At 34.2% G+C, this 13,319-nt stretch overlaps 1 protein-coding gene across 1 annotated transcript; it reads right to left on the bottom strand.

Annotated features, from left to right (window-relative positions):
• Nucleotides 1-8,829: 8,829 nt before the first annotated feature.
• Nucleotides 8,830-11,324, bottom strand: LOC134236179 (prostaglandin E2 receptor EP4 subtype-like). Its single transcript, XM_062718347.1, has 2 exons — nucleotides 10,371-11,324; nucleotides 8,830-9,195 (listed from the first exon to the last, which is right to left on the bottom strand). Exons 1-2 carry the CDS (start codon nucleotides 11,127-11,129, stop codon nucleotides 8,947-8,949), a joined length of 1,008 nt encoding a protein of 335 aa, XP_062574331.1. The 5' UTR covers nucleotides 11,130-11,324; the 3' UTR covers nucleotides 8,830-8,946.
• Between the last annotated feature and the right edge of the window lie 1,995 nt (nucleotides 11,325-13,319).

The following is a 13,319-nucleotide window of genomic DNA, read 5'->3' as shown; positions in this document are numbered from 1 at the left end:
AAATAATTAAATAATTAGAATTTTTTAAAGACAATTTGTGTGTGAAATAGGGGACATACATGCATATTAATATATTTTTATCGGGTCGGGAGAACAATTATTATTTGCCTTTTTCTTTATTCTGATAAAAATCATACTCGCTCCAAAATTCTAATTAGCAAAACGTAAGGAATATAACAAATGTATTAATTTTTTAAACTATATAAAGCATGAATTTAAAAGGTATTTAGTTTAGATTTCTTTCGTCAGTTTCACTTGTACACTGAAAATCAATTCAACACTCTTTTCTTCCTCTTCTTTTTTTGTTTTCTCGTTATAACTTAAGAAAAATAAATGCTTTATAACCCGCTGTTAAATTAGTTTGAATTTCTCGAGATCGAGAAATCAAGGAAATCAATTATTCATGTACATGTAAATCTACGTCGAATGTACAGTTGAATTTTAGAAAATTTATCAATGTTCTCCATTATATCACTGTTTACATGTACAGTGTACATGTCCGCATCGTCGCATAAATAACAATGATCGATTCACAATATCATTACTGTATTGGAATATACAAGGGGCGGGGCTTACTGGCGGTGAGATTAAAGCGGGGTCCGCTTCACGCACCAGTGCGTAAATCGGTCCCAGGAAGCGAACGCCGGGTAGGCTCTAGCGGACCCAGAGCTGACCCCGAGCGAACGCGGAGGGAACCCGGAGCGGACCCAAAGCGCACCCGGAGCGGTCCCAAAATTTCTGAAAGCGAACCCAAAGCGGACCCCGAGCGAACCCGGGAAGCGAACCCGGGGTCCGCTCCGGGTTCGCTCTGGTGTTAGGTTGTGTCCGGTCGGTACTGTAAACTTGTTTTTTAAAACGTTTATTCCGTCTATAAAAATTCATGAATAAAAAATATATACATACCGGTACGCTACTTCCATGCAAGCGGATTTTAAAATTTTTACTTTTTTGAATATTTTATTTAAAATGTTTAAAGCTCTAAGTTTCCATTGTTTATACAATTCATTTTCTTCGCCTGTCTTAGTTATGGAGTAGAAACATAGTGAAGAGGCAAATAAAGGATTGTCTTATGAATGGTTTATATACCGTACCTAAAATTGAAACTTTCTCTGAATTCATATCTCAAATTGAAACAGTCTTTTAACTTACTTTTAACTATTTTTTTAAAAAGTAAATCACAATTAAAATAGGTTACAAATATTTCTGCACGTTAACCTTTTTTTTTTTTTAAATTTGTGGTACCTGTACCCTGTTTCAATTGAACACAGCATTTGTATATTTCTTACAAGGATCGCTACTACGATCTAAAAAATTTTTTTATGTATATTGTATAATTTAATCAGAGAGATTGTGAATTGTGCTGTTCTTGTCTCTTTTTTTATATTTTTCTATGTACACTAAACGGTACTTGACTTTTCTCTGATCGAAAAATACAGTTCCATTAAAATTTTGACGAAATCTATTTGAAACTGATACTGGATGAATACTAGTATATTTTTACGCAAGAACGGCAGGCCCGTAGGAAGCCATTTCAGTTGGGGGGGGGGGGGAGGAGGGAGGCTAGCTATATTTTCATCAGTTGTGGGCACTTTCAACCACCAAATATTCCTTGACAAGCAAAACAAAATTTTTCACGGCCATGAAAGGTCATCTATTCATTTTCCTCCGTGAGGTCCAATGGCTAATTAACTTGACACCTTATAAACTTTTCACATTTCGATGCGCGTTTGTCTTATCCAGTAATGAAATATTACGTCCAGCACACGTTTATGCTTTCTGTATGAGGCGATGCTGTTAATTAAGTAATAATATACCGCTTTAATTTTACTCTCTCTCGCTTAAAATACTAAGGCAAACTATTGTTTTCCTAGTTATTACTTCAGAACATACCAAACATATTAAAAAAAAACAACATTTGACTCGTATCTTCGCCTGTCCCCACACAACTCGTTTGAAAAGGGGGTTCAGTCAGAAAAAATCAATTTACTTTAAAAAAAATACTAAAACAAAAAAAGGGGGGTTGTCGAAACTCGAATCCAATTTCGCCGTTGGGGTGGGGTGGGGGTTGGTTCAGTCTTCTTTCAGTATCAAGTTCTTAATCAAACATAATACGCTACCTTATTCTTTTGTCCTATAGTGAACGAATTTGACAATGCTGCAACAAAAAGTGTTTGTGTGTGGAAGGGGGGGATGACCGGACTTTCAATGTAGCCCCCCCCCCCCCCGTTGCTACTTGCGTGCGACTATAATGACCAATATTTTTTTAATCTATAGTTTTTTTTCTTCTGGTTTATAAATATCTTCATTCATAATATCATTGTCGATGTAATATTGCTAACGTCTTCAATATTGGGTACAATGCTTTTGGGAAAAGTCTACAATAGCTGTATTTAATTTCTTAATATATTGCAATACAGGTTCTATTGAATTTCATTCATTCATTTCATTAGAACAATTTAAGAAATTTGAAACAATAGTTATTTTTACCATATAATTCCTTAAAATGTATTTATGAGATCATTCTAAATTATTTTTTAAGTCAAAATTTATTTTTAGCAAAATTTTCGTGGCATCCCCATCCTCCGTACTTTTTCCTTTTTTTCTCCCTTAGCATATTATCTTACTGTTAATTTTGTAAAAAAATATATATACATTTATTGTTAATTTAGAAGGTTTGGATCTCCCATGTTACCAGTATCTTTATTCAATCAAAGAGGGATTATGTTTCTTAGCTTGAATTTTAACCGGTCTTTTTATTGGGAGATTTTTTTCTGGCTTGTCTACTTACCCCCTCCCCCCCTTTTTTACACACATTTTAAAATCGACAGTTCACCGAAGGCTGGATATCGGGGTACATAAGTATGATTTACTATGGATTAAAATTAAAATACATGTTAAATTATGGTATATCTATATACATGTATTTTTCAGGAAAAAAGTAGCGCTTATAAGAACGGTAATTACAATATGTGCATAGATTCTCTCTCTCTCTTTGAAAAAAATATACATGTATATGGAAAATACCTTTTAATATTAAGACTCTTTAACATGAATTCAAATTTAAGCATTTGTAAATTGCTCAGAAAACAAATATGCAGCATCTTTAACTTAGTCATGCATAGACATCGTTTTCATCGCTGTTCCTAGCAATGTGCATGTCCAATGTCCCGTATATCAACATCAAGTTAAATACTTTAACAAAATTATGAATAAATTTACGCACTAAATAATATTGCTAATAATATCATATACCTATTAAAAATGTCCGCATCAAATTTCAAATTTTTGTTACATGCACTTTGACATTCAGTTATATCTAGTTCACGAAACGCAGTCGACCAAAATTACTTCCGTGTTTACAATTCCCCATTTTCAAAAGTGAGTTATCTCCCCTCAAAATCGGAACTCTTCAACACTAGCATAACTTCCGCGGACTACATGTTACGATAATCCAACAAAATAGTGATCAACTTACAGGCTGTATTTAAAAATTTTAAAAGAAGGAAACGGTTTGCATTTTTTTAGATAATAAATTATTTTATAAAGGGTCTGTTAGCCCCCCCCCTTTCTAGAAAGCTATACGAATTAGCCAGGCACGTAGCATCGTCTTTAAAAGGGGGGGGGGGGGGTTAGCCAAAGAAATATTTTTTTCTTACCTGGAAAAGTTGGCAAGCAAAGAAAAACCTTGCCCAAAGTTGAAAAAGCTAATACTTATTTCAGTACCAGTTCCTTGGCATACAATACTACATTTCCCTTATATAACTTTACCGTAGTATAAACTGAGTGTGTGTGTGTGGGGGGGGGGGGTCTCTCTCTCTGATATCGTTTATTTACACACTTTGCAAAAAAAGAATAACTTATAAAAATAAATACATGTACTTACACTGAAAGGATTTTAAAAAAATAAATAACACTTGAGAAAAGATTGTTTTCAGTTAATTAACGAGAAATACGCTAGGAAATTATTGTATCGATTTCGTGTTTCTGCTTTCAATTCTCTGATCTAAAACAAAATGTGTATTTTACTCGGGAATATACATGTTGCTTAGATCCTACACTAAAACTTTGATTAAATGCAGCTCAGACTTTATACGACATATGTAACACGAATTCAGTTCGATGCTATTTTAATTAGTCTTTCTTCGTTACACATGAGATTAAATTATTCATTTAGAATTCCATTCAAAGTTTTAATACTAAATAGTGAATCAATTATTTTACAAATAGAAAATTCTAGAAACACGGTTAATTCAAATGAAATAGGCCTTTAATTGTCACCAAATGTGTTCTTGTAAGTAAAAGCTCTATGTTATGACATACAATCGAGCAAAAACGCAGTTTCTTGGTATCGCGGTAGCGGAAGACGAACTACTGCTGTATATGCAGCAATTTCAGAGGTAAAACTGTAGATGGACATGTCATCAGTCTTCAAAAAATTCCTAGAGATACAATGAAAATATGGCTGCAGCAGGCTAGATTAATTCGTAAAAAGTTTATAACTAAAAATTTGTTCCGCACATTTTGTAAATAATGATGATCCGTCTGCAGAACATCCACTACCGAAAATTAGCTTTTTTGTTTGTGTGTGTTTTTTTTTAATAGGCCTATTCGAATATGTATCAGCATTTTAATAGTAATTTGTTTTTTTTGTAAGGGGGGGGGGGGGGGAGGTCAAACAGCACCTTATTATAGTACTATACAGATTAATACAAATCCAGAAAGAGACTATGAGTGGACAATTAAAAATAAAAATTTGAATCAGTTAAGATTTCTTTTTATTCACAAACACAATAACATTTTTCCATATGACAGAGGCATACACCATGAACATGTTTACATCAAGAACGTCCGCGGAAGTGACTTTATTTATAGCGCATGCGTATTAAACACAGTAAAAGAGTTCCCTTCAGGGGAAATAACTCACCTTTTGAAAATGGGGAATACGGTAACTTTGACGTCGTTTTTTGAGCATTGTGACGTCAAAAGATAAGGGCCCTTAAGTAAAGAAGACCGGCCGAAAGAAAGGTCCATAGAAATCGGCTTCAAAGAACTATACACATTTAGTTCAAGGAAATTAATTTCCTGAGTAGAAATCTAAATAATTGTTAATGTAATGGCGCTCTGCATTAATACATGTAAACTGTGTCAACAGAATATGAATCTGCTACAACTGCACATGTATATGTACGTTTACGCTAAGCTTTCACTTATGTACATGTAAACATTTATATATATCAGATACTTTAAACCTCGTATTAATTAACGAATATTGAATGATAAAATACTTTTTTTTTTCTTTACAATACAAAACACAAAAATTTACAATTAAACTTTTTGTGTACTGTTTCTTATGCAAATGAATTATTAAACCCTGAAAATTATTTTAGTCTTACCTGGTAATCTCATATACGGCATATTTAAAGGGCGGGATGTTGAAAGTCCGTAACCAATTTAAAATTAGATAAACATGATCTAACCAAATAGCCAAAAATAATAATGACTTCTTAAAGTTTTATACGTATGGAATAAAATCAATTAATACTATAAATTGATTCGGTGCAAAACATTTACTCGTCTTGCATGGTCACGGCGGAATCAGACTTCTTTTTTTTTATTACTATAGAAAAATACCGTAGAAAAAAATTAATGCGAGCAAATTTTCATAGTTTAGAATGTTTAGAATGTTATTTCAATCTTTTCTACGATCAAAGAAATTGTTTCCTAGAATTAATTATGTCTGTAACCCGATGAAAACCCGGTGATCCGAAAGAAAACCCGATGATCCGAAAGTTGATGTACCATATGTGCAGTATTTTTTTTTAAGTTTTACGTTATGGAAACATCGTGCAAATAAAAATAAATCAGCGGATTGAGTTAAGGGACTTTGTTTTATTAAATTGATTTATATGATTTTTTTAAAAATTTAAATTCATGTACATGTTACTGAACGGTTTGGAAATAAAAGAAATTCTTAATTTAACATATAGTAGATGTACTAATAAATGTAGAATGCACCCACTTTCAATTCTTACTAGGTTTTCATTACTTTAACTAAGTACACATAAAACATGTTCTCGAATTACTCTGTCAATACCTGCTAGTCCGTTATATAAGTAGGATCAAACTAGTTGCCTGGCAAGGCCGTCTGCGAACACGCTTCTAAAATGTCCCTTTCACTGCAGGGGAGATCCTTAAGGAATTTTAAACTAGTGTCTGTAACACTAAGTTTTAAAAAGAAACAAAAGAAAACAGATAATCTAGTATGCATGATTAGGCTTTCCCAATTAGTCTTCATGCTTTGTAGTTAACTTTGAAACTTTCTAATTTTAAAATTTTAAAAGGGTTCTAATGTTTTCAAAGCTTGCAGAAAACAATATATAATGCATTCTGTTGGGTGTCTGAAAGAAACAGATTGCATGTAATATCGCAGGACGAACGGAAATTGTAACGTTATAACGTCTGACAATTTTATGGAGTTTTGTTCTTTGTGAGAGTATTATTGTGTTATCCATTCTGCTAATTAGAAACTGGAATTGTGTGAGGAAAATGGTGCCACTCAAATTGTTTCATTTAAACAAACTACCCAGCTCCGTAATGCTTCCTTCCATTTATGTTGAAAGGAAAAACCAGTGTGCGGACGTGCAGCTACGTAACACAGCCAAAATACTCTCAGATCAGAGGCAGAAGTACATCAAGTCTTTGAGTAAACGAAAAATAGCACTTATACTAGAGATGAAAGAAATGAAAAGAGTGAAAACAGAATCTTTGAAAGGTATGGATTCCTCGAAAGGGAACGCTGAGGAAAGTCAAATGGGGCCTTCAAAAATCACTCTTACTAAATACTCAAAGATACGGCCAAAGGTTCGGCAAAGAAAACTTGGGAACCTAAAACAGAATATCACGGCAGAGGAGTTTCTACGTCTGGGATTTAAAAAAGTAAACAATGATAATGATGATGATGAAGATGATGATAACAACCGAAACAAACACACAATCAATGAGCCGGAAGTACTGGAATTCGAAGATATCAAACCAGAATTACCGATCGAAAAAACAGAACAAAAACAATTAATCAATATGGTAAGGCGTCTTCGATTAAGTTCTCTTGGTAACAGAACTATTCAACATATTTGTAAAGTGCAAGAAAGAAAGGATATAAGTAGAGCAAATGCCAAACGACAGAGACGTAAAAGCCAGAGAGACGCTGATATTAACTCTGATGGGTGCTCTTCTGACAGTGAAGATAGCATTTTTGGAGATGATCACGTGACTAATATTCATAAATCTAGGCTCTTATTGCGGGCAAACACAGCTGGAAATCTTCTGTCCAGGCGGAAGCACAAGGAAACTCGACCCTTCTCGTACAGGGAGAAAACAACCATTCTCAATTTTTAAGCATTTAATTTATTTTTAAGACTTTGCATTTGAATGAAACAAATGTTACATACGATACAGTTTTACTAACTCCCTGTTTAAATCGAGCTTTCAATGTTATATTAAAATCTAAGCTATGGGAGAAGTGATGGAAGTTTCTGATGTGGGTACATGTATTATAAATGGTGTTTATGATCAGTGCATTTCTGAAACTTTTTAAGAAAGAGGATTATGATATAATTTTTTTGAGCGCAGTGAATGACAATGTAAACTTTTAAAGGACATTTTGTGCATATTCACATTTGCACTTGATCCTTGCTTATTATATTGGAATATAAGTTTAAAGTAGATCGTTTTAATTTATTTCTTGCTATTAAACTTATTTTGATACATTATATTACGGTATTTTAAGCCAATGTAGCGAGCATTTTCCTAGGTACGTGAAAATATGTAATTATGCTACATGTAACACATACACTTTGTAGTATTCTAAAAAATGTAAATAAATGTAATAAATTTTGAGATCGATTTAAAAATCAGTCATAAATGATATGAATGTAGTGTGAACAGATCTTCAAAGGACAAAAAGAACAAAGCTTAAAAGTCCTGATACCGTTTTTTTTAAGATGCCAATAACCTATGATGCCAATGATTTCTGCAATCTATGCTGCTAGTCGATGCGATAGACAACACAATTAATGCAACGTAAAGAAAACATATTGTTGTATCACCTGCAGCTGCAGCATAGTCAAAACAATATTTACGCTTTACCAACTTCTCAATTTTCAATCCTCACTTTTGCCATTGATATATTAGTAGTCGTAAATTCTAAGAATTCCGGTTCATACCTTACACTCTCCCATATTGGGCAGAACGTAATTTCCTTAACAATTTAATGAATATTTGATAAGAAAAGAAAATAAAAATAAATAACGAGCAATATAAAAGCAAAAGTCCATTTAACCAATACAAATAGCAGAGCAAACACGAACCTCCGAAACATCAGAAGTGGGATCAGATGCCATAGAGGAGTGAGCATCCCTTCCCGGCCGGTCACATCCGCCGAGTGCTCGTTGACATGATCAGTTAAAACGGAAAAAAATCCGTTATACAAAAAGTGTGTAAATAATTGCAAAAAAACAAGTATGAAAACGTCAGTCAACATTTGACTTAGTAATAGATTGAATTTGCTGGCAAGGACATTGTAACGACAATTGAACTTGCAAATGATGACTGTAAACGAGGCTGTTGATATTCTTGTTTCATTAACTTGTTTGTCAATACCTTGCCTCGTTTACACATAGATTATATTCTTGCAAATCGAATTAATTGAGATACATAAACACAATGTGCATATTGTTAGGGCACAAAACTGACAAATGTAACAACCACTGAAACTTTAATTAAATTTCAAATCATTTTTAATTTTACTTATAATTTTTATATATGTACTTTTCTAAATTTAAAACAAGGTAACGATAACGTCTCATTTACAAACATTCTAACACAACCACAAATAGATCGGCTGGCCCTAAGTCGATCAGAAATATTTCTTCTTAATGTTTAATCATATTAATCAAGTGTAGCATCGCTAGCTTTATTTTCTAGCGTTTCCTCGTCAGTTTCATTTTCTAGCGTTTCCTCTGATGAGAACCTACAGCAATAATAATACATCCTTACAAACTTCAGCAGACTCTCCTTACGGAGTACGATGTACAGCCACGGGTTGATGATGGAGTTCATGTAACTCAGTCGGATCAACCATAGCTCCACTTTACCATTGCCCTCCACCAAGCCTATAGCGTGGAGAAACACGTCCAACTGTGTGGATAGAAAAGATAATGTCTATATCCTTATAGAAAGATACTAATTATTGTTTACTGAATACTGGTTAATTCTGATAATACTTATTCAAAGTCAAATAATGCAGATGGCAATTCTTGCTTCTTCAGGTTGTCAATAAAAAATACAAAGACAAAGTCCTATATCTTTTGTAAACTGTACATTAAAAATGTCGATATTCTATGTTTTAAGAGTATCTTTAAGTAGAATTTAATAAAATTTGTGTTTAAACAGTGACAGTATATCCCACAATAAATCCACAATATTGATGGTACTGTAACGTGAAACGGTCACCCATCCAAGGGTTAAACAGGCTCGCCGTCGCTTAACTTGCTTGAAATAGAGGGAGACTCTACCGCATCACAAGAAAAACTAGCTCACTAGTGAGGCAGTATAAGTTCCCTATATACTGTCTGCTACACTTCTCCCCGATCAGGGAAGCTTCGACCCGAAGCTTAGCATGAGTTCTCTCTGGTCGAGCGTCTGAGCCTCTTCAGTACCGGCAACCAATGCCGTTCCCGGACACGAAGTCCGTACCTGGACACAAAGTCCTAGTCTAAGAGCTCCCTGAAGCAGATCGGAACCTGACTTCAGATACGGCAACCCCTGCTGTCCACAGACACGAAGTCTGTAAATGGACACTAAGTCCTAGCTCTATGACTTCCTGAAGCAAGACACCAGAGTCACTACGCTGCCACCAATTTTGTAACGTGAAGCGGTCACCAATCCAAGGGTTAAACAGGCTCGCCGTTGCTTAACTTGCCTGAAATAGAGGGAGACTCTACCGCATCACCAGAAAAGCTAGCTCACTGGCGAGGCAGTATAAGTTCCCTATATACTGTCTGCTACAGTACTGGTATACCTCAAAATGGAAATCGGATACAGTACACAAGACTGCAAGCGATCTGTAAGAGCTGTACAAGCAAAATGCAACCAAAGTGGAAAATAGAAGTCTGGATTCCTGTTTTGGGGAAACCAACTGTTTTATGAAACACTCACAATTTCAAAGATATAAGAAACTGCATGTAAAATGATACTGGAAATGCGGTTTTCCCCTTACTAGGTACATATATTAGTATTTAGTTAAATCATATTTCATACTATTAGTTGATTTTAAGGTTTGACTGTAACTAGTTTTAACTTTTGGAACTTACAATGAATGGACCAAAAAATGCCACATAAACAAAAAGTGCCACCACGAGGAAGATGGTCACGTGAGTATCATAGACCCCAGTCACCCTGTTGTGTTCCAGCAGTCTAGCTCTGTATTCGTTGTCTTTACACGACAACACGACCGAGGCTATGTTAGAGAAGGAAGTTGAAATGATCACACATATTCCACAAACAGAGTAAATTAGGGAATTCACACGATTTCCAGTGGACGTCTGTGTAAAATCTATAAAACACCATGAACCGGGAAAGTAGAGCTGGCTGTTTCCGAGGCCAATAAGATGAAGGCTGCAGACGAGAGCTACAAAACACCAAACGGCACACAGGACGCCAAAATATCTCAAACGAATACACCTAGCTCTTCGCAAAAAGTCTGTCCGTGTGAGACATAAGTAGCGATCAATGGCCATGCAAGAAACGATGGCGCCAGAGGATAACTGTGTAAAGGAAAATGTGAAGGACACGGCATCACAAAGAGGTTTAGTGTAGCACCACGTGAAGTTACTGGTATACCTCAAAATGGTGACCGGATACAGTACACAAGACTGCAAGAGATCTGTGAAGACTAAACCAGCAAATAGTATGTAGAAGGAGTGCCACTGATGGTACCTACTATTAATCATCATCAGGAAAAATGCTATCAGATTCCCTCCTATTACCAGACAATTTTCTACGTGAGTTGGAACCTGACTGGCATGCAAGTCAGTTGTTTCATTGCAGACGGCATAAGGATAATAAGTCATTTTTGAATGTGCATTAAATTATTGACGGTACTTAAAATATATTTGCAATATAAATTTCCGGAATGTATAGCATGTGTATATACATGTATATATTAAACTATTCTTATTTGTCAGTTAAGTATTTACAAGTGTCACATGGCGATCAAGTACATGCATTGGGTACAGATAAGATAAACTAATTGATTTAAAAAAATCAGGAAGTCAACTGAATTTTTACATTTATAATTTACAATTAAATCGAAGAATCAATTTATATTTTCATGCATTAGCTTTAGGTCTATGTTTCATGTAATAATATATCATTTATGAAATAAAGAAGGGATAATAAGACAATAAACATCAGCTCCGTTACGAATTATTCAATGTGTAGTAAATGTGTAGTAAATATAACTACTTTATCAGTCCAGTCCAATACGAAAAATCGTAATATTACAGAATATCGTAATATTTTTCTTATATTACTATTTTTCGTAATATATTTAAATTACGAAAACTCGTAATATAGCATGTTGGGGGAGACTATATTACGAGTTTTCGTAATGTAAGACAAAATTAAGCATTGAGAGAAACTGAATGATGTTAAGGAAAGTATGACGTCAGAAATACATTATGCCCCAATGGTACTAGTATCACGTGGTCATTTTGGTCAGTGACGTCTATCGAAAAGTATGAAAATGCAAGAAGAAAGTAACAATAGTAATGGGTGAGTGAAAATTTTGTATTATTATTCTTATATAAGAATTTTCCCAGGGATGGGAACAATTTTCCATAAAACTTCAATGTATCCTAAAACTTGTCATAGTGTTCTACAATCCCCGAATTCCCTATATTTTTCCCGAAGTCTACCCTGAAAATCAGACCCTCATCTCCAACAACGAGATGTTACGGGATATAACTTGTACAACGTTCACTAGGCTCTGACTCTGCATGCACTTGGCTCAAATGCATCAAAACAAAGAAAATGCATGCATATCCATGATGATTTGATGAAACCAGAGACGTATAATCTCTCATGAAACATAACAAGCAGGTTGTATCAGAAAAAAGGGAAGTAACTCTTAGAAGAGTTAGAAATTGCTTATATTACGAATTTTAGTAATATTACGATTTTTCGTATTGGACTGGACTGTTTATAGAATCTTAAAATTAGCTAATGACAATACCGGGTACAATTTTCTATTTTAACTGTAATATTGAATAGTTTGATTTGATTGATTTAAACATATTTTATTGCAATTTAATTACAAAAGGGAAAATTACACATTTAAGGTAAAGATCCATACCACGTAAAATAACGTTATGTGACGTTATTCTCGTTTGTGACGTGATTACGTCAAACGCGCCCGACGCTTATTCTATCAAAAATGCCTGACGTCGATTTCACTTACCGTAAAAAAAAGGTACATTAATTTCCAAATAAAAGGCATAAATATACGATGTTCAGTTATTTTCCGGGATGCATGATCGAAGGAGAGTTTAAATTTAGATGATTCGTCAAACCGAAAGTACAACAAAGATGGCATGGAAGATTCATTGTCTCGAGTACAAGATAACTAAAAGACTTCGACAATCGGGTCGTTTTTTGTCTCTGTAAGTTGAAGAAATACAGAGTAACAAATAAATGGTTCTCTTGTCGAAAGTCATTATCGTTTGCTTACATGTTTGTACATAGGCCTAGACCTAGTACGTAACCATTTTCGAACCACGTACGGCTCAAGTATTCAGGTACCTAACTACTTTGCTTCAATATTCCGATTTTTAAAAGTCGTTTTTCTCTTCTCGATTGTTTGAATTAAAATATCGTCATCTGGGGATTGACTCGGGATTTTGAAAAAAAATTTGGAAAACTTTTTTTTACAATGTATATATCATACATAAAACAGTTACTGCACAAATATAAATGTTCTGTTATTTGGTATATCCTTGCACTGAAACATAAAATAATTATTGATAAAAAAAAAAACAAACAGAATATTTCATTTATTGATACATTGCCAAAAAAAAAAAATTCCTTAATACTAGTGTTGTAAAATCGGTTGAAAATCAGAATCGATTAATCGGTAGCATAGGTTGACCCTAACCAACTGATCATCGGCCAGTAATCAAATCGGTAACCCTTTGCATAAAATAGGCATTAGATTTTATAAAATTTTGAATTTTATTGTTAAATAATGTAAGTAAAGGTACATT

Source organism: Saccostrea cucullata, unplaced genomic scaffold, assembly GCF_032062105.1.
Source record: "Saccostrea cucullata isolate Sc308-1 unplaced genomic scaffold, CSIRO_AGI_Scuc_v1 ctg9002, whole genome shotgun sequence".
Taxonomy (NCBI): Eukaryota; Metazoa; Mollusca; class Bivalvia; order Ostreida; family Ostreidae; genus Saccostrea; species Saccostrea cuccullata.
The sequence above is the reverse complement of the archived record's forward strand: the minus strand, read 5'-3'. Positions and strand labels throughout refer to the sequence as shown.